This window comes from Saccopteryx bilineata, chromosome 1 (assembly GCF_036850765.1).
Source record: "Saccopteryx bilineata isolate mSacBil1 chromosome 1, mSacBil1_pri_phased_curated, whole genome shotgun sequence".
Classification (NCBI taxonomy): Eukaryota; Metazoa; Chordata; class Mammalia; order Chiroptera; family Emballonuridae; genus Saccopteryx; species Saccopteryx bilineata.
The window spans coordinates 181,528,163-181,549,235 of record NC_089490.1 but is presented as its reverse complement, the minus strand read 5'-3'; the positions used below and the strand labels follow the sequence as shown (position 1 = coordinate 181,549,235).

The 21,073-nt window shown below is 45.2% G+C and overlaps 1 protein-coding gene across 1 annotated transcript in view; it reads right to left on the bottom strand.

The window, feature by feature from the left end:
* Positions 1-2,162: 2,162 nt before the first annotated feature.
* TMEM154 (transmembrane protein 154) overlaps positions 2,163-21,073 on the bottom strand; it is a 69,322-nt gene continuing 50,411 nt past the window's right edge. The window contains exon 7 of the mRNA XM_066280636.1: positions 2,163-3,125. Within this exon, the coding sequence (XP_066136733.1) occupies positions 3,122-3,125 (4 nt within the window). The 3' untranslated portion in view covers positions 2,163-3,121. The remainder of the gene's footprint in view (positions 3,126-21,073) is intronic.

Genomic DNA, 21,073 nt, shown 5'->3' with positions numbered 1-21,073 from the left:
GGTAATCATGCCTTTTCTATAGGCTGGCAGAGAAGATTCTGCAGGTCTCTGTGTCGGGGGTATTTATCATGGGAGGCAGACGCGAGGTTTTAAAAAAAATAACATGTATTGTTTTTTTCTGGGTTATCAAAGTAAATCATGTTCAGTGAAGAAATGTTGAAAGATAAGAAAGCTTGAAAAAGGAGGAAAAATTATTTGTAATTCAATCTTTCAAAGATGACCACTCTAATGTTTTAGCATGCTCTGCAGCCTCTTACACAACTGTTGTTACGCCATGTGTTCAGTTTGCTGCCTGCTTTCTCCCTCAATACATTGTGCGTGCTGGACAGTTAGTGACTGTGTGTGTGTGTGTGTGTGTGTGTGTGTGTGTGTGATGAAGAATGTTTTGGTGAATCTCCTTGGATGTAATTTTTAGTCTACATTTCTCATTATTTTCTTAAGGTAGATTCCTAGAAATGGGATTTCTAGATCAAACGATATAAATGAACAACAGCATGGCATTTCAACAAAGATTTTCTAGGTAAATTGGAAAACACACCACTATGTTTAACTGGTGTGTACGGCTATTTCTGGGTAAGGAAAAACCACCTCTCACCAGTTTTTCTCACACCAACACTTTGTTGTTGGTAGTCTGGGGGTGGGTTTGACACTTCCTCTGGAGCCCAGACCATTGGATGACAGGACCCACACTGTCTGGCTTCCTTTTGTCCCTTCAGCTCTTCTTCTCCCCTCCACCCTGTGTTGTGCCCTGCAAGGCTGATCTTCATGAACTACATCAACAGGCTCGCTCACTGTGTGTGTTTTTGTAGGTTCAACTTGTAAGAGACTCTGGCCACCATCGGAGGGAGCAAGGATGAAAATGTTGAATCTTTATCCCCCAGACAGCTCTCTGAAGAGTTGCTGTGGGTTGGCTGCATCCTTTTATTTATCTGCATTCTCTCTCTCTCTCTCTCTCTCTCTCTCTCTGTGTGTGTGTGTGTGTGTGTGTGTGTGTGTGTGTAAGAGAGAGAGAGAGAAAGAGAGAAAGACAGACTGGAAGGGAGAGAGAGAAGAAGCATGAACTTGGAAATGCAGTACTTTAGTTGTTCATTGATTGCTTCCTCATATGTGCCTTGACTGGAGGACTCCAGCCCAGCCAGTGACCCCTTGCTCAAGCCAGCAACCATGGGGTCATGTCTATAATCCCATGCTCAAGCCAGCGATCCTGCACTCAAGTTGGATGAGGAGTCATCCATTCTCAAGCTGGATGACCCCATGCTCAAGCTAGCGACCTCGGGGTTTCAAACCTAGGTCCTCAGTGTCCCAGGTCAATGCTCTATCCCCTACCACCTGGTCAGGCTCTTATCTGCATTTTTAAAATTGTGGTTTTATATATATACAAATGTATATATGTAACATAACATTTACTATTTCAAACATTTTTAGGTATACAATTTATTTACAGAGTGCAGACATCACTATTATCTATTCCAAGAACTTTCATCATCCTCAAAAGAAATTCCATACCCATTAAATAATATCTCTTTGTTACTGTACCCCATAGTCCCCAGTACACTCTGTTCTGCTTTCTGTGTCTGTGGATTTTGTCCATTCTAGTTACCTCTTATAACAGGAATCACATAATATTTGTCCTTTGACTGGCTTATTTCACTTGGCAAAATGTTTTCAAGGTTCATCCACATTGTAGCATGTATCAGAATTTCATTCCTTTTTAAGGCCTAATAATATTCCACTGTGTGTATACACCACATTTTGTCATTTATTCATCTGTTGCTGGGCGTTTGGCTTGTTTCCACCTTTTGGCTACTGTGAATAGTGCTGCCATGAATATTGCTGTACAATGGCTACATCCTTTTCCAAGGCCAAAAATCCTGTCAGGTGGTCCTGCTCATATGGTTACCCTCTCTGTTTGTTCCAATAACCATTCCCTTTCCTTGACCCTTTAGGCTGAGGGGGTAGTAGCTCCCTTCTGTTGCTAGTATTGGGGTAACAAACTATCCCTTGTGGCTTTCCTTACAGCCTATCCATGACTGTAATTCTCTTTATTAATCTTCTTTGAACTGCCCAGTTTGAGTGTGCTACCTATTCCTTGCTGGGATTCTGACTTCCACTGAACTTCTGCTGTAAACCATTAAGGTTTCTATGCAGTACTTTAGTTGTTACTCCAGTTGAGGTCTGAATCAACTGAATACCTCTCAAAGAGAACCTGGGCATATCGCCATGCATTCCATCAGTAGATAGTGATAAGCATCTGGAAATCTAAAAAAATACAGGTGCCCAGGCTCCATGCCATTTCAACTGATTCAAAATATCTAGTGGGATGCTCTAGAAAAATTTCATTTTAAGGATGTTTTCCAGCTGTTGTTTCGAGGTCTAACATAAATCCCTGGCCTTGGTAGTCTTGTTTGCAGCCTTGAACCAAGGTGTAGTTCTAGGTCTGCTGTAAGAATTTAGGCCAACATTTTTAACTAAAATACCCAAAGTACATTGAAATGAAGGCACGTGAAAATGAATCACATTTCACTCACAAGAAATTTCTAAAATAACTTGGTTTCATATTGGGTTGCCTTTCAAATGATCAAGCTTTTAAGGAAGGAAGAACAGAGAATGATTTTCATAGACAGAACTTGTCTTCTCAGCTGCCAACGTATTGTCCATTTTTCTCCAGGTACTATCTTATTGCTCACTAATCTTTTAGGTTCAAGATTCTGTACAAGTAATAAAGGCAAGACTGAGAAGCTGCCAGCATGCAACCCCCATACCTCTAAACATTTACTTAATTACCAATACTTCTTATAGTAAGTTTGCTGAGGTAGACAAACAGAGCTGTCCTAAAGTGTAATGTCACAGGTCACAGCAGACATGCTATGATTGTGTTACCAGACCTTCCCGGCAAACAGTAGCTATAGATTTAAATGGTTTTCATAGCTAAGTAGAGAGCTGAAAGGAGAGACAGGAAAATAGGCTTTATCTACCTTAATATTTTGCCAAAGGCAATCATGAATTCAGAGTATTAAATAAGTTATTATTATATCCTTTGCTTATTACTTCTTTTTTTATTCTCAATCCTGTTAGGTGATAGATTCTGAAGTTCATCTAACTTCTCTGATCTTCAACTTCTTTATCTGCAAAAAAACAGAAAAATATTTTGCTGTACTATAGCAAAAAGCATCTAAGATCTCATGAAGTTAAAAATTCTTTGGTTCATAAATTCCACATTACAAATGAGAAAATGAGGTGCAGAGGAGTTTAAATGACAACTCTCCATTCAGACTACTATCTAACAGTGGGATTAAGCTTCAAATCCAGACCTTCTGGTCCTTAGCTTAGCAAATAAACTGAAATGAAGCCAGTCAGAAGGTTAAGAGGAATTTAACTAGCAATAAAACAAAACAAAAACAAAAAGAGAGAGTAAGCAAGAAAACACAAACTGATGCTGTAAATACTAGACTTCTGCTCTCGCTGGCAAGACTGAACAGGAACGTGGTTGCTGTGGTTAGTGCAACCAGTCAGCGCTAAGGTTTAAAGAAAATGCAAAAAATGTAAAATACCTCCAACATCTAATGAGCTGAATGGGAGCTAAGTGCAGGGTAGGTATTAAAATGGTGAAGAGGCCCTTGTCTGGTTCACTGTGGTATTTGGTTCAGGTCAGTCACTAGGAATGACCCACGGCTCCGCATTTAGCCTGGGTGACTCGGAGGCCAGATGTGAAGGCTTCACAGGGCTAGAAGGTGTCCCTTCTGGTGGGTTGATGAATTTTTCCAAACTTACCCACAAACCTCTCTTGCTCCCTCATCTTTTTTATTTTTTTATTTATTGATTTTACAGAGAGAGGAGAGAGAGGAGCAGGGGAACAGGAAGTATCAACTCATAGTTGCTTCACTTTAGTTGTTCATTAATGGCTCGTTGTAAGTACCTTGACCAGGCATGCCCGGGGTTTTGAACCAGCAACCTTCGCATTCCAGGTGGATGCTCTATCCACTGCACCACCACAGGCCAGGCATCTCCCTCATCTTTAAGATAAGTTGAACCATTGTTATCTTCCTACTCCTTAACTCAGAAAATTGATAACTTTCATTTTCAACTGGGAACATCTAATTTGTCTTTTGAAGAACTTGACCCTAAAAGACTACCATAATCACTATAGCAAGTAGCTGTTTCGAACCAGAAGTATTAAAAAAAATTAGATAACTTCATTTTCAGTACATAGCATAAACCTGTGTTTACTTCAAAATCTAAAACAGGTTTCAACTGGGAGGGAAGAAGCAACAACAACCTCTCTTTCTCCTCAGGCGGTGGTTTGAGAAAGTATCCTGCAGGTTGTCCCCAAAGCAAAAGCCATACTTTCACTTCTTCCATGAGCACAGCCTTTGACCAGTGCTGAAATGTCATTAAATTTGAAATAATTTTCTAACCCATCACACCCTCACTTTGAGTTAATGGTTGGAGTCATTGGCACAGGCGGAACCCAGAAACCAGCTTTTGGCAGTGAGGAGCAGATAACATAAAGCACAGAGGTTCAGGACAGCTTCCTGGAAGCCAGGTGGCAACTTTTACTGCAGCGTCATTATTGTGGGCTAAGTAGGTACTGCTGTGAGTCCACTGTGGCCTCTGCACCTTCACAGTGTAGTGATGCACAAAGCAAGAAACAAATGCTCCTTATACTCCTTGGGAAATTCAGTTTCGTTTTTCTTATTCACTTCTTTACCGAAATGTATTTTTGATTGTAGCGGTGAGTACATGGCTCACAGAGATAAGCATGCACCAGAAACTGCCCCCTCCGTTGTAGAGAGGGTGTAAGGGACACTCCCTCCTTTTGCTCCTGGACCTGCAGGTCTCAGGTGTGACACCAGGTTTATTGTGTTGTACTAAGAGGCATGAGTCTCATTTAGATCACAGGGAGAGACCACATCCATGTGGGCAGAGGGAGGAATACTCCCGGCAGTGAGTGTGTGTAGGGGGGTCACTCCGAGGAAGGGGGCTGGACTTCAGTAGGGCAGTGGGAGAGCAGGGCAGGCAGACAGGAAGGGCAACCCTTTCTCCTCATGGTCTCCTTCTGTCCTTGGGCCAAAATTTAAACAAAATTTTGTGACACTTTCCCTGTTGGGAGAGTAAAAGATGGCCCTCCATTGCAGAGACAGTCTGAGAATAAGGTAAGATGGTGAGACACATCCAGAGAGCAAAGTAGATGTTGTAGCGTGTTGTCATTCTCTGAGGTTTTTGTTTAGGATTGCTTTATGGATTCCGGCCCAGTCATGGTTGTGCCATGAAGAATTAGAGTTGTGAGTCTTTGCCGAGGTCCGTGTGTTATGTGAGGAGACTCAGTCTCAAGTGGGGTGATCCCAAAGGAATGGAGAACACCAGGAAGCAGATGGTACCTGGCTGCTAGCCCTGGGGATGCTTCTTTCTCTGTTGCCAACTTTAGAGGCAATTTGCATAGCAGTTATGCAAAGTAGTTATTCTTGAGTCAGACTTTGTGGGTCCATGTCGCAGTTCTGTCACTTATTGGTTGTTGACCTTGGACCAGTTAGCCTCTCAGGGCCTCAGTTTTATTGTCTTGTGAAAGGGGAATAGTAGCAGGTTGGTTGTGAGGAGTAAATGAGCTCATTCATTTAGGTGGAAATGCTAGATGAGTGTTAGTTTTTATATTAAGGTAAAAGATGCTGTTGGATTTTCTTACAGCATTCTTAGGATCACTGGGGAAATGGGTGAGCAGCTGCATAAGGCAAGGCCACGAGGAAAAGAAGGCTGGGAAGAGGGCCAGAGAAAAGGACAATGTGGCCACCACATGGCCAAGGGCAGGGCTGAGCTCTCAGCTTGGACTTAGGACTCCCGGATGGTAACAAAAGGAGTGGATTCTAATGAATCAACCCCACATGGCATGAAAACTCTCTCTGTTTTACAATACAGTGACCTGAAGCACGGACTCTACGGCTATTTGTGCAGCAACTCACAGAGGAGCTGATGAAAACTTCTAGTCATAAGGGAGTCTGTTTGGCTCTCATCTGGTGTTTTCTTCTTGCAGTGGTGACGCACAAGGTCTGTTGCTCCCCCACTAATTTAGTGTCCTAGGACAGCCATGATAAACCACCACAAACTGAATGGCGTAACACAAAAGAAATCTATTTTCTCACAGTTTTGGAGGCTAGAAGTCTAAAATCAAGGAGTTGCCAGGGTTCCTTCTGGAGGCCACAGTTGGGGTTCAGGACTAGCTGGCGAGTCCTCAAATCCTCTAGTCACCAGTGGGAATTTCCACAGGGACTGAATGTGGGGTGGTAGCCTGTTGCCAGGGTAGGGCTTGCACAGAATAGCACCAGGGCAAACTCTAGAGCAGGGGTAGTCAACCTTTTTATACCTACCGCCCACTTTTGTATCTCTGTTAGTAGTAAAATTTTCTAACCGCCCACCCGTTCCACAGTAATGGTGATTTATAAACTAGGGAAGTAACTTTACTTTATAAAATTTATAAAGCAGAGTTACAGCAAGTTAAAGCATATAATAATAATTACTTACCAAGTACTTTATGTCAGATTTTTGCTAAGTTTGGCAGAATAAATCTTTATAAAACAACTTACTATAGTTAAATCTATCTTTTTTATTTATACTTTGGTTGCTCCACTACCACCCACCATGAAAGCTGGAACACCCACTAGTGGGCGGTAGGGACCAGGTTGACTACCACTGGTCTAGAGGGAGGGGTTGTGTAAAACACCGTATTCACACCTGTTTGCACTGCCCCTTCCACACCAAAGTGCTAAGCCTCAATCAGGGAACTGCCCAGTCTGCTCAGGGCACAGTGAACCACAGAGAAGAAGGACAGAGAGCCCTGTGCAGGTCTGCTGCCCATAGAAACAGCCAATACTCCTGATGGTTGGCCCAAGGTGCTGGCTCCTGTCCTGACAGATGGACTGTTACTAGTCGGGACCAAGGACGACATTCCAAGTCACTTTATTTTCAAAGGGGCCAAAAAGCAAATCAACGGCCATTTCTTTTAACTGGCAGGGTATTTTCTTCACGCAGCGGCACTTAGCAACGTCCCCATCGCTCCTGATTAGCGCTGCCATTAGAGAAATGATTCCTCAGCACAGTGAGTCATCTCCGATCCTGACAACTGTAACCATTCCAGATGGTGAGAACATCAGCGCCCATAATGGCCCTTCCTGTCAGCGCTGGCTGCAGATTGTTCTCGGAACTGCAGGGAACAGACGCAAGCTTGTAGCCTCTGAGATTTACAAGGTGTGGCTGCAGAGTAATGCCACAAGCCCTGTGTGGGAATCCGTCGCTCTTCTTCAGAGTCCCAGCTTCCACGAGGGGCCGAGCACAACCGCAAGTGGCGGGGGGGGGGGGGGGGGGGGGGGTACAGAAGAAAAGGACTCGCGCGACTCGGCAAAGCGCCCCGCAAGAACAAGGCGCAGGCGCTTCCGCGGTCTCCCCGACAGCGCTGTCATCGTGAAGGCTCTCTGCGCCTACTTCATACTGTCACCTAGATAGACTTGAGGGCCTCAGAGGAAAAGATGGGCATCCAATATGCATGTCTTTCAGTGTGAAGAAAAAGAAGCCATCTGCAGTTGCTCATGCAGACAGCAGAAAGGCCCTGCTTCTTGGCATTTCGAAATCTCAGGGAAAAATATGATAAATTACAGAAGACTGAAGTTAGTTTTTAGAAATTGTGCAAATGACTTCATGAAGCTGGTTGAATTAAGCAGTGACCCCTCCACCCACCCAAATATCTGTGGTTGGGGGGGGGGGGTTGTTTTGTTTTGAGAGCTATAAGAGTGTAGCACAGTTGAATTTACTTTACCAATTCTCAAACTTACATGATAAAAAAAAAAAAAAAGTACCAGGCACAGTCTCATCATCATTACAGCATCACAGCAAAGAGAAGTGCTCACGTCACAATTGGTTGTTTAAAGTTAATAGTAAATCAGCGGAGCCACCTCTAAAAAGAAGATGCATTGGCTTAATGCCGTGTTGTTACGGAGCTCAGCAGCTGAGCTCATGTATACGTGGCGATGTTGGCAGACGGCTCCTTTTGGTAATAATCTTCATTTTTATGAATGGCTCATTTATTTTTTATACGTTCCTCTTTAACCCTGCCCTCATTTCTCCCCTCTGTACCGAGTCTGGCTCCCGGGACTCTGAAGGCAGGCGAGGAAGCAGAGCCCTGCATCTTAATGGAGTGCATGAGCAGGCGGCAGCTTCAGACAGCTCCAAAGCAGTGAAAAACAAAGGGGGGTGGGGGGAATTAGGAAAACGAATCAGGGGCCGTAATTGGCTTCACAAGTGCCAGTTAGCCGGTTATTTACTGAGTCTACGCCCTGTGTATCTTGTGTATCTCCGTAGGTGTGTTTGTTCCAAATCCAGGCAGTGACTCATCCTGACAGTGAATCTCTTCCATCCGCTCACCTCCTGCAGGAGGAAACTTTATATGCATAAGGCATTTTATCTTTTTTATCTAATCACTTGAAGAATAAGAGGCGGAGTAGAGTTCCTTGGGGGGGGGGGGGGGGGGGAGGACACAACCCTCAAATGAAAATGCTCCAGACCTTTATCTTAAGAGTTGTGGGGCAGGGTAGAGGGGGCTTGTGCCTCTCTTGAAGTTGTCTGTGTGTTTACACCAGGGTCCGGAAGGGTCCAAACATCCGTGCTGAGCAGTTCCTGCATTTTCTCTGCCCACCAGGCTCCCTGCTCTCCCTAGGTTTTTCTGAATGTTTACCCTCAGGCAACATTCCTTCAAGCCGCCCCAGAGCCCTCATCCCTCTTGGGGTGGTCCTTCCTCCGCACAGCCCCCCAGCCCTCCACAGAACAAAGATGCAAAGATGGCTTTTTGGGGTTGCAGGCCACAGCTGAGGAAGAGCTGAGACTCCTCAAAACATAGGAGAGGCAACAGAGCCAAGCGGCTAAGAGCTTGGGCTGCAGAGGTGGACTGCTTACTAGATGCGTGACCCTCAACCACTTGCTGAACCTCTTTGGGTCTCAGTTTCTGGAACACCAGTATGATCATAATAGCTCTCTCAGAGGTTTGCTGGGAGGTTTCAATGAATTAGTGCAGGTGAATTACTAAGAACACTGCCTGTCACAAAGAAAGTTTTAGTCACTGTTATTATTTCAACTTACTGTGCTAAGCAGTCCCTGATATAAATGCCAAACCAATCATATACATCAGGGGTCCCCAAACTTTTTATACAGGGGGCCAGTTCACTGTCCCTCAGACCATTGAGAGGGCCAGACTATAAAAAAAAAACTATGAAAAATCCTTATGCACACTGCACATATCTTATTTTAAAATAAAAAAACAAAACGGGAACAAATACAATATTTAAAATAAAGAACAAGTAAATTTAAATCAACAAACTGACCAGTATTTCAATGGGAACTTTAGGCCTGCTTTTGGCTAATGAGATGGTCAATGTCTGGTTCCATATTTGTCACTGCTAGCCGTAACAAGTGATATGACACGCTTCTGGAGCCGTAAGGCGTCTGTTCCGCATCAACGGAAGTAGTACTGTACGTGAGCGACACCGTGCTTTGCGGTGCCGCCACATACAGTACACTGACCACCAATGAAAGAGGTGCCCTTTCTGGAAGTGCGGTGGGGGCCGGATAAGTGGCCTCAGGGGGCCGCATGCGGCCTGCCGGCCGTAGTTTGGGGACCCCTGATATACATCTTCCTAAATTATCAGTAAGAAGACCTGGTCAGGGGAAATTAAGCACCTCCCCCTCACTCTCAGATCCATAATGAAGGGAATGGTCTTTGAAGGGACTTGTACCTGCTACAGAGAAAAGGGACTGAGAACAGATGGTGGGGGCCGGGGAAGGTTTGCCTGAGCCGAAACCTGGAGGCTGAGTGGGACCCGATGTGGCAGAGAGCAGGGAGGGGTGCGGAGTGGCAGCATAGTGTTGCAAGTGGGAGAAACAGCATGCAGGAAGCCCGAGGAAGGAAGGGGCAGGGTATGCTCCATAAGCTGAAAGAAGGCAGTTGGCTAAAGTACTAGGCTCAGACCTTGTGAAGGGCTTTCAGTTTCATTTTAACATCGAGCAAGGGGAAGCAATGGGAAGGGTGTCCAGTGGCAGCGGGAGGGTGGGCAGTGACCTGATCCTATCTGGGGCACCCTTCCTATTTCTTTTCTCTTCTTAATTCCCTCTGCTGTTACTCTCGTTCCCTATCATCTGCTTCTCTTCCTGAAACCCACCATCCAGGAGCTGAGGCTCATTCTTACACATTCCAGTGCCGATTATTGTGCTACCATTTTCAAAAGCCTTCAAGAGCTCCTCAGTTCCTGATAATGAGAGCCAACTTCCCAAGCCAGAGCACAAGGTGCCTGGGCTTCTGGGTGCCTGGGCTCCTGGGCAGGCTTTATCACCTGTCACTGTCCCTCACACACCCTGCGCTGCAACCAAGTCGTGCTGTACAGTGCTTCCCTGTGCCCGGCCTGTCCTCATGCTCTCCCCAAGGCACTAGAATGCCATCTTCTGGATCACCCACTTGTCAAAACCTCCTGTCCTTTAAGACTCTGCTCCGAGCCAACTCTCTCCCTGAAACTCTGCCTGGTCTCCCCAACCCATTTGTCTTTCCTCCTCTGTGTCTCTGAGCCCTGTAACTGCTCCTCACCAGGAATTCATGACTCTCTGCCTTTCTGCACAAGCTTATCTCCAGGAACAGCTTGACGGGAGGATCCTGGCTTCCTTTCTGCAGCGGGTAGGTCCCGCTGTGCCTCCTTAGTAATACTAAAATAAAAATAAAAAGTGGGCAAATTGCACCCAGGATTATACTTTGTACAGATTCTTTGTGGTCCATGAAAATGGCATGTCTGCATGGTGGCCTGGTAACATGAAGGCTGATTTTAGAAACAGAATACCTGGGTACAAATCCCACCTCTACCACATACTACCTGTATGACCATGCTGAGCAAGTTAGCTCATCTCTCCATGCTTCAGTTTCCTCATCAGTAAAATGGGGTAATAATATACCAACTTGTAGAGGCAAGTGAGTTAATTCACATGGAGCACTCTACCACTGAGCCAACAGGCCAGGGCCTCAATAAAAGTCTTGATCATTGTTGGGCAGTAAAGTTATTTTTTGCTCACTCTGTTAAAGATGGCACTGCTCTCACGTGATACAGCTGATTGCCCTTCTTGCTTGGGAAGGGGCTTGGTTATGCTAATGTTTGTTGGGGGAGGGCTTTTGCGCCACAGAGTTTTAAAGGAGGAGCTAGGAGGCCATTTTGGAGAGACCACGTTGTTCCAGGGGGAGAGAGAGAGGCCATGTGGAGGAGAGGAGGCAGCCAAAATGGAGGCAAAGAGGTGGGAGCCTTTGATTCTAGAAAAATTCAGATGAGTCAGTGACTTTGGGAGCCCTGAATGGAAAGGGAAGTGTTTTCCTGCTGTGTGTTTTTACTCATTTGCTGAGTGTGAGTGCAAGTCTAGAATAAAGGAAAATGGCCCACCAGTTTTTGACTCTGCAGTTTCTTTACCATCTGTCCGGATCAAATGCGAACCTGCAAGAGCCAGGCGGCTGTGATGGTGGCCATGGCTACTGGCTTTACAGTCATCTCATTCTCACTTAGGACTCTCACCAGGCAAGAAGTTAACAGGTATGCCTTCTGTAACCCAATGACTACAAAATGGCACCTAGGTCCAGAGTGCCGGGCAGGATAATTCCCTACAAGCTGTTCAGCAGGGGAGTCTCCCAACAACTCTGTATCTTAACAAAATGAACCCGGAAGACCCTTCTCTTGTTACAGATCTCTAGTGTGCATGGTTTCAGCTTCTGGACTGTGAACTCCGTAAGGGCAGAGACCATAATACACAGCACTACACAAGTGCTACCACACACTAAGCACTCACTGCTCAGAGCATTCACATGGGTCAACTCATGTGGGAACTTTTTTCCCACATATGTTGTGAGTCAACTAGGGCACAGAGAGTTTAGGTACCCTGCTCAGGGGCACAGGCCAGCATTTAAAGTTGGCCAGTGTGGCTGACAGGTATAAGCTCTCCTATGCTACTACCCCACCTCTCCTTTGTATCTTTAGCACCTGGTGCATAGTAATATAAAAACTCAATAAATGTTTGCTGAATGAATGGATGGCTCCCTGTGGCATCTTCAGGGAAGCCTTCTAGTATTGTCTATTTGGGATTTCTGACTAGCTTCCTCTCCCACTGATCTTTCTCAACCCCCCACCCCCACCCCTACCCCCAAGCAGCTGATAGTGCCTCTCTCTGTTCAGGAAACCATACTGCCCCCTCCCCCCCAGGCTGCTTGAGGAAGTCACCCAATGTGACCGCAACTGAGGTCCAGCCTTCTTCTCATTTTCCCTTTCTTAGAAAGAGATAGATGGAGACTCCAAAACTGCTAAAAATAGAAATTGCTGTGCTAGGCTGGTGGAGTTAAGAATGATTTGGGGGGAGGGGATTTTAACTGGCCTTTATTTTTAATTTTTTTTTTTTGTTTTACTTTGAAAGATGTACACATTAATCGTAGCAACTTTGACAGCTAAAGAAGTACGTAAGGAAAAGAATTTAAAATGAAGGGTATTTTTGCTATTTGTTCAAATTCCCCTTTAATGTTTAATGATCCTTACAGTAAGAAAATGAAAATAGCCCAAGTGATTAGACATTATGCATTATGGGGAGAGGTCTTTTCAACCTGGCTTTGTTCTCCTTTAGCCTCAGGGTCTGGAGAACAACCTTAATACCCTCTGCTACTGTCTTTTTTTTTTTTTTTTTCTGAAGCTGGAAATGGGGAGGCAGTCAGACAGACTCCCGCATGCGCCCGACCGGGATCCACCCAGCATGCCCACCAGGGGGCGATGCTCTGCCCATCCGGGGCATCGCTCTGTCACAACCAGAGCCACTCTAGCACCTGGGGCAGAGGCCAAGGAGCCATCCCCAGCGCCCGGGCTATCTTTTTGCTCCAATGGAGCCTCGGCTGCGGGAGGGGAAGAGAGAGACAGAGAGGAAGGGGGGGGGGTGGAGAAGCAGATGGGCGCTTCTCCTGTGTGCCCTGGCCTAGAATCGAACCCGGGACTCCTGCACGCCAGGCCGACACTCTACCACTGAGCCAACCAGCCAGGGCCTGCTCCTGTCTTAAATGGTGACTTGGCCAACAAATTAAATATGTACAGAGTGCCAAAAACTGCCCTGCTTTACTCATAGTCCCTGAAGGGAAATGGGCGAAGTGTGCCTAAGTTCAGGCTGGGTTACCAGAATGCGTTTGAAAAAAAATGGAATATTCTCCACTTTGGAGCAAGTTTTTGAGGGCTTCCTTCCTTTCCTTCAGAACCCTTCCTTCTTCCTACAAAAAAATGGTCCTTGTGCCTGACCAGGTGGTGGCACAGTGGATAGAGCATCAGATTGGGATGTGGAGGACCCAGGTTCAAAACCTCGAAGTCACCGGCTTGAACACGGGCTCACCAGCTTGAGCACGGAGTCGCTGGCCTGAGCATGGGATCATAGACCTGACTCCATGGTTGCTGGCTTGAGCCCAAGGTCACTGGCTCGAGCAAGGGGTCACTCACTCTGCTGTAGCCCTCCAGTCAAAGCACATATGAGAAAGCAATCACTGAACAACTAAGGAGCTGCAAAGAAGAAGTGATGCTTCTCATCCCTCTCCTTTCCTGTCTGTCTCTATCTGTCCCTCCCTCTGACTCGCTCTCTGTCTCTGTCAAAAAAAAAAAAGTCCTTGTCACACACTCCTAAATATATTCATTCAGCTTTACAAGTTAGTTTTAAATAATGTTTATGCTTCAAGAACATTAGACCTAAAATTGGGATTTTTCTATGCTGTGCTTCTTAATATTTCTGTCTTGGTTAATGATAATGTCTTGGTTGTATTATATGCTAAATAGTAGCATATAATACAAAAGGAATACATATTTACTACAGAACATTTAGAAAATATTAAAAGTTCACATAAGAAAATAAAAAGCATCGGTAAATTTACCATCCCGAGAACCTGGCCCATTCTGGGGTTCCGACTCGCTGAATGAGGACAAGGGGAATAGGGATGTATATAGTGGTGGATAACTGTGAACGTGGCTGGTCCCAAATGCCCTGCATCGGGTCATGACACTGGTTCCCTTTATAAACTGCTCCACGTCCACCACCCACCCCTCATCTTCTCTCCCATAACCAGCCAACCAATCAACTAATCAAACACTCACACACCCACCTGGCCAACCAATCACATACATCCACACACACACCTGTGGCCATAGAGACAAATGTTAATCCCCATCCATCCCAATACCCATTTCACAGGGTGAGACAAAAAATCCAGACTGTCTAATCTAATTCTTCCTGAAAGCAACGTTTCTTAATTTGATTCAAGGAGACAGGGTCCCTTCCACTCTGACGGCAAAGCTAGAAAGATGAGCTCCCTGGAGCTACCAGCTGCAATAGCGACAGCCTTATGGAGGAGGTTGGTTGCAGAATGAAGGGAAGAAAAAAAACTCAAGAAGCATTATTACGTTTGAGCCGGCCCTGGGGGCAGAGAATCCCTGCCCTAGTCCAGTTCGGTTACAGGAGCCCATAAGTTTCTTTAGGTCTCGGTTGGTTTGAATTGGACATTTTCTCACTGGAACCAAGTGTTTCATCTAAACAAACATACCAACATGACATTTAAGGAGAGAAAATTAGGAGAAGCATATTTATTTAGGATAATTTTTTCCTTATTTAAGGGAAGACACTGGGCCTTGCCTAGGTCATGCCTCATATTGTCTACTGTGGATCTGGCCAGAGATGTAGGTGGCTTGCCCTCTTCCTCAGGTAACCCAGTTAGCTCCCACAGCTCCACTCAGAGTTGGGATTGTGCCCGAGGCTGTGGGAGCCGGGTCCGACCCCAGCTCTGTGATGGGGGTCAGTGTGTGCCCCGAGGCTGTGGAAGCCGGGGATCCGGCTCTATGACAGGAGTAGTGTGTGTGCCCCAGTCTGTGACGGGGGTCAGAGTGTGCCCCGAGGCTGTGGGAGCCGAGTCCCAGCCCGGTTCGGTTATTCATGCTGTCTCTCTGGAGCTGGCTTTTCCGAGGTAACGGGGGACAACGACTCTGACAAAGAGCAAGCATTAGTTATCTGGTGTCCTTTCTGCCCCTCCACCATTAGGCCAGGCCGACCAGCGCTCTTTGTGCATTCAGCCACCAGTACAGGCAGACTTTGGGTAGCTCAGCTCCATTGTGGAAATCACCAGAACCCTGCTCACCTCACTCCCAACCCTCTCTAGTCTGCTCCTAACTCATTTCCTTTACTTTGTAGTTCAGATTTTGACTTCTCTCCTGCCCCTTTGGTCTTCACAACTAACCTTGGTTTCTCTTGTTTTACCAGAGAACTCCCCGAGAACTTTTCCCCCACATTCTCCCCACTCCACACAGCCCGCAGGTCTCTCCTCGCTTGTGCTCCAGCCCCACTCAGAAAACAAATCTTGACATGAATTCATTCGGCTGCTTCCCCAGATCTATCTACCCCTGAGGGCAGAAGGTTGGGCATTATGAGCAAAGAGGGAGGACGGGGGTCCACCTGGAATGGCATCGGGCTGGTTATGAACAGAAAGGCATGGCCATATGATGTCAAAAGCCAGCAGTCCCCACTGGTACCAAGGTGGAGAAGTATCCTGCCCAGAGAAGAAACAATCTGCATCTTGTGCTTGTGTCATCACCTAGAATAGATTATTTACACTGTTTATGGACAAAACTTGTATTTCTTTTCTCCGTAGACCCTCCAAAGAACAAAAAAGAGAAACCCAGAGCTGAGGTTGAAAGAGCTGCTGGGAGTGTTTTAACAATCCGCTGGGCTTCTTCCTAGGTGTTCCTTCACCATCCAAATCAGGACCACCTTATCTCCTCCATCTCCACCTGCTTCTTAGTTCCATTATGATTGTTCTCTGCGCCCTTCCAGAGTGGATTTAAGACAGCTAAAAATAAAATGCACGTACAATAGGACAATTTCAAATAAGTATAAAAAAGTGGTGTCAGAATCCATTAAATGGAAGGTGAGAAAAAACATAATTATACCGGGAAACTTGGGAAGACAATGGTGATGGAAAATGACTAATTCTCTATTCGGGTCTTGCTCTCATTGACAATGAAGGCTAATTGTGTACTTGCATAAGAGTAACTCAGCAGGTGATTGGTTTTTCCATGATCATCTACTTGTGCCAAACACTGTTCAGATACAGAGATGCTATGTCTTTTTTATTCCTATCCTCAAGGTGCTCACACTTGAGCTGGTTCCATTATAATCTTATGTACTAGGTAGCCATAAATTTCTATGTATCTGACCCACTTACAACCTGTTCTGTGCCAGGTAGTGGATGAAACCAATTCTACCACCTACCAAAAATTATTGGACCAGGGATGTATGTCAAGCCAAAGACAACCACACAGGCACTGGGCTCAAGGAAGGTCAAATATTCTTAAGGACACTTGATGTGAGATTGCTTAATATAGTTCCTCCATACTGCCTGGGGCCACACCAATTTTGGCAGATCCTATTTTCCAAAGATGCTAATAACATATCTCCTATCCCAGTAGCTTTTCTCACATGACCTTGACACCCCACCCCATTGAATGGTGGGGTTTATGTCTTCTCCCCCTTGACCTTTGTGACTGTCTCAGACAACATTGTATGCCAGAAGTGATCGTATGTGACCTCTGTGTCTAGCTTATAAAAATGCCATGTGCTTCGACTTTGTTCTCTTGGGATACTTGCTCTTGGAATCCAACTACCATGCTGTGTGGAAGCCCAAGAAGTCTATGGAAAGATCTGTATAATAGGAACCAAGACCCTGCCCCACTGACCTACTTGGCTCCAAACCAATGGCCAGCACCAACTTGTCAGCCATGTGAGAGAGACATCTGAAAGTCAATGCCCCAGCCCCAACTGAGGTGCCCAGATGATGCCATCTGTAACAGAGATAAGCCATTTCCACTAAACCCCATCCACACTGCAGACTCATGAGTAAAATAAATGATTGTTGCTGTATCAAGCCACTACGTTTTAAGGTGGTTCATTGGTTATCCATAGATGGCCCAAACACCAATCCAATCAAATTTTTTTTGAAGTATGAATGCATCCAGAGGTGGGCCACTTGAACTCAGGCTGAATCCCAAACAATGCTGCTTGTCCTCTTCCACACAAGTCCTATGTACATGCTAGGCTTGGCTATTCTGAAAGGCAGAATCGCTATGTCTGTGAAAGAGGTGATACTGCAGGCTACTTTATTCTTCCAGATTCTAGCACTAGACACCTGTTCTTGAGAGTACCTGGTGTGCCTCTCCTCTCCACTGCAACCTTAAAAGTACGACTACTATCCTGTTGGCTTTTGCTCCAGGAAACGGGAACTTTCGTTTTTGCTCAGTGACCAAACCCTCTTCAGCACCTGGGTCCAGAAACTAGATTTTTCTTTTTTACCCTTATTCCAAGCCCTGGCTTTTTTCCTCAGCATGATACATTATTCCCACTGGCCCTGGGGTCCTGCTTCATTGCCATCCTGTAGCTTCTGCTACTTCTTATCTCAGGCTGTGCCTACTCTCAGGCCTCCTTGACAATGACAGACACCTTCTTAAATACTTTCCTATTATTTATTATTGGAGAGACAGTGTAGCATAGTGATTTAAAAGCATGTGCTTTGGAATTGGGAGACAGAAACAAGTTGATAAGTTCTCTACACTTGCTTTCAATGTATATTTTGAGAATTAAAATGAGATGACATATGTTAAGTGCTTAGCACCTTATAGCCAGAATTGCTACCTCATCAGGTGTTTAATGTTCTTCTATTGCTTTGAGAAACAGAACCTTTATTGGTGGAAGTGATGATGTACCAACCATGGAAGCCACAGTTTGCTGCTGCCTTGTGAATAGGTTGGCCAATGAGATATAGGCCAGGTTGTTTCACTGGGTGGGTAGGTGACCTAGTTGGGAGGCTCACCCCATGCTGGCATCTTCTTTCTCCTTGTGAGTATCATACTGGAGCTAGAGCAACTTTCTTGGGTCATGTGGCCACCCTGAAAAAGGCAGCTCTGCAGTAAAGGAGGTGGGGAAGAGTTAGCAGGAACCCAGGTCCCAGTGACCAGGGAGCTGCCATATCAGCTTACTTCTGTACTCTTTGATGTGTGAGAAAGAGCCAGTTTTTTTTTGTTTGTTTTTGGTTCTTTTTTTTGGGGGGGGGCTTGTATTTTTCTGAAGCTGGAAACGGAGAGGCAGTCAGACAGACTCCCGCATGTGCCTGAGGCAGAGGCCATAGAGCCATCTCAGTGCCTGGGGACAACTTTGCTCCAGTGGAGCCTTGGCTGTGGGAGAGGAAGAGAGAGACAGAGAGGAAGGAGAGGGGGAGGGGTGAAGAAATAGATGGGCACTACTCCTGTGTGCCCTGGCGGGGAATCGAACCCAGGACTCCTGCACGCCAGGCCGACGCTCTACCACTGAGCCAACCGGCCAGAGGAGAGAGCCAGTTTTTTGTTTGTTTGTTTGGTTGGTTGGTTTTGGTTTTTTTGCATTTCTCCGAAGCCAGAAACGGGGAGGCAGTCAGACAGACTCCCACATGCGCCAGCCGGGATCCACCAGGCATGCCCACCAGGGGGCGATGCTCTGCCCATCTGGGGGATCACTCTGTTGCAACCAGAGCCACTCTAGCGCCTGAGGCAGAGGCCACAGAGCCATCCCCAGCGGCCGGGCCAACTTTGCTCCAATGGAGCCTTGGCTGCGGGAGGGGAAGAGAGAGACAGAGAGGAAGAAGGGGGGAGAGGGGAAGAAGCAGATGGGTGCTTCTCCTGTGTGCCCTGGCTGGGAATCAAATCCGGGACTCCTGCACGCCAGGCCAACGCTCTACCACTGAGCCCACTGGCCAGGGCAAAAGAGCCAGTTTTGATTAAAACAATTTTGTTTTGTCTCTAATATTAGAGGCTGAACATAACTCTTAACTGGTACATGTAATAATTCTGGTCAAGATTATTATTCTCTCTTCACATCCCTTCCCTAACCTGTGGGACTGTCCGTGGTGATTGCCAGGCTGATCTGACTCACCATGTTAGTCTCTTAGCTGTTTCACTTAAAGCAGGACGGGAACTACACACTGCAGCAGACTCACCAGGCATATTAGTCCCACAATTAGCCAGGTTTTTCTTCCATTGGGACCATGAGGAGCAATCTTTCTGCCCATTGTTTGTCAATACACTGACTAGTTTTGATGACCTGCAAGAATGCATCCTCAACCCTGGCCAGTTTGGTCAGTGGCAGAGCCTCAGCCTGGCATGTGGATGTCCCAGGTTCAGTTCTGCTCAGGGCACACAGGAGAAGTGACCATCTGCTTTTCCAACCCTTCTCCTTCTCTCTCTCTCTCTCTTCGCCTCCCACAGCCATGCCTTGATTGGTTTGAGTGTGTCGGCCCCAGGTGCTGAGGTTGACTCTGTTGAGCTTCTATCTCAGGTGCTAAAAATAGCTTGGTGGCAAGCACAGCCTCAGATGGGCAGAGCATCGGACCCAATAGGGGTTACCAGGTAGATCCTAGTCAGGGTGCATGCAGAAGTCTGGCTCTATTTCCCCTTCTCTCACTTGGAAAAGAAGGAAAAAAATAACAAAACAAAACAAAAAAAGAATGCATCCTCAGTCAGGAAGTCTTCATGTTCTCCGTAGGTCATGAACCTGCCAGTCAGCCCTGATCTGTTACAATGTCAAGGTGTGGAAAATGAAATTAGAATCAAAGGCATAAATCAAAATGAGTAATCAGAAAAAAGAGGTTTTGTTACTAAGATTTTCCCATTTTTACTAAAAATATTTTTAGTTACATTCCCTTAGATAATTAAAATTTTATCCTTCAATTTAGAAATATTTTGGATGGAAGAAAAAAGACAAGAATGCATAATAATATATTTTAGATATTCAGAAAACCCAACTACGTTTTAGTCTGGACAATTTTGTACAAAACAGGTCCAAGTCTATAAGAATTTTTTTAATTGATATTGCTTGTTTATTTAAAGAGGTATATGAATCAAAGAGTGTCATTAAGAAAGTAGCAATTCTTCTTTTTCATAGTCATAGAAGTTGAAAGAATTTTCTTTTAAAAGGATGTATAGCACTCCTTTACTCTTAGTCATCAGCATTTTAGTAAGCAAATATTTTCAAGTAAACATTTGTTCTAAATATTGATATACATCAATTCATGGAAATTAATGTAGAAGATATTCTTTCTTCTTTATTTTTAATTAAATTTAGAAATACTTTTCAGTCTATCACTGCTGAATGTGTAACTTAGCATACAAATATATACATTTTTATTAAAAACCATAAAGCTGAGAATAGAATAATTTAATAACAGTAAAATGTAAACCTGGCATTAATAAAGCCTTAAGTCATAAAGAAAAAATAGTTATATATATATATTATTCTCAGCATGCAAGTTAGGAGAAAAAAAACTAAAGCCTTTAATCAGTCTTAAAACTTTGATAGTTTTGCTAATAAATTATTATTTTCTTAAGTGAGAAGCACAGGGGCAGAGAGACAGACTCACACATGTGCCCCAACTGGGATCCATTCAGCAAGCCCCCTACCAGGCAATGCTCTGACCATCTAGAGCCATCGCTCCACTGCTCAGCAACCGAGCTATTTTAGCACCTGAGGCAAGGCCATGGAGCCATTCTCAGAGCCCAAGGCCAAGAATTGCTCTAACCGAGCCATGGCTGCAGGAGGGCAAGAGAGAAGAGGGAGAGGGAAGGGTGGAGAAGCAAATGGGTGCTTCTCCTGTGTGCCCTGACCAAGAATCAAACCCAGGACATCCACATGCTGGGCCAATGCTCTAGCACTGAGCAAACCAGCCAGGGCTAATTAATTCTAATCAGTAACAACGGGACCATTTCTTATATGAGGATTACAAAGTAGAATTTATATGTTGCTGGGACATAGGCCAAGTGATAAATATAATGTCTGATAATCTTACTGATCTCCTGAGGAAACATTTTACATTACTTGTGAGATGAGAGAGTCTAATATAGTGGAGTTTGTTTTTTATATTATTCTCTTAACTTTAAAAGCAAGATGCACATGTATTAAATGTGCATCTGATCTACCAGATTATGTTTTTTGT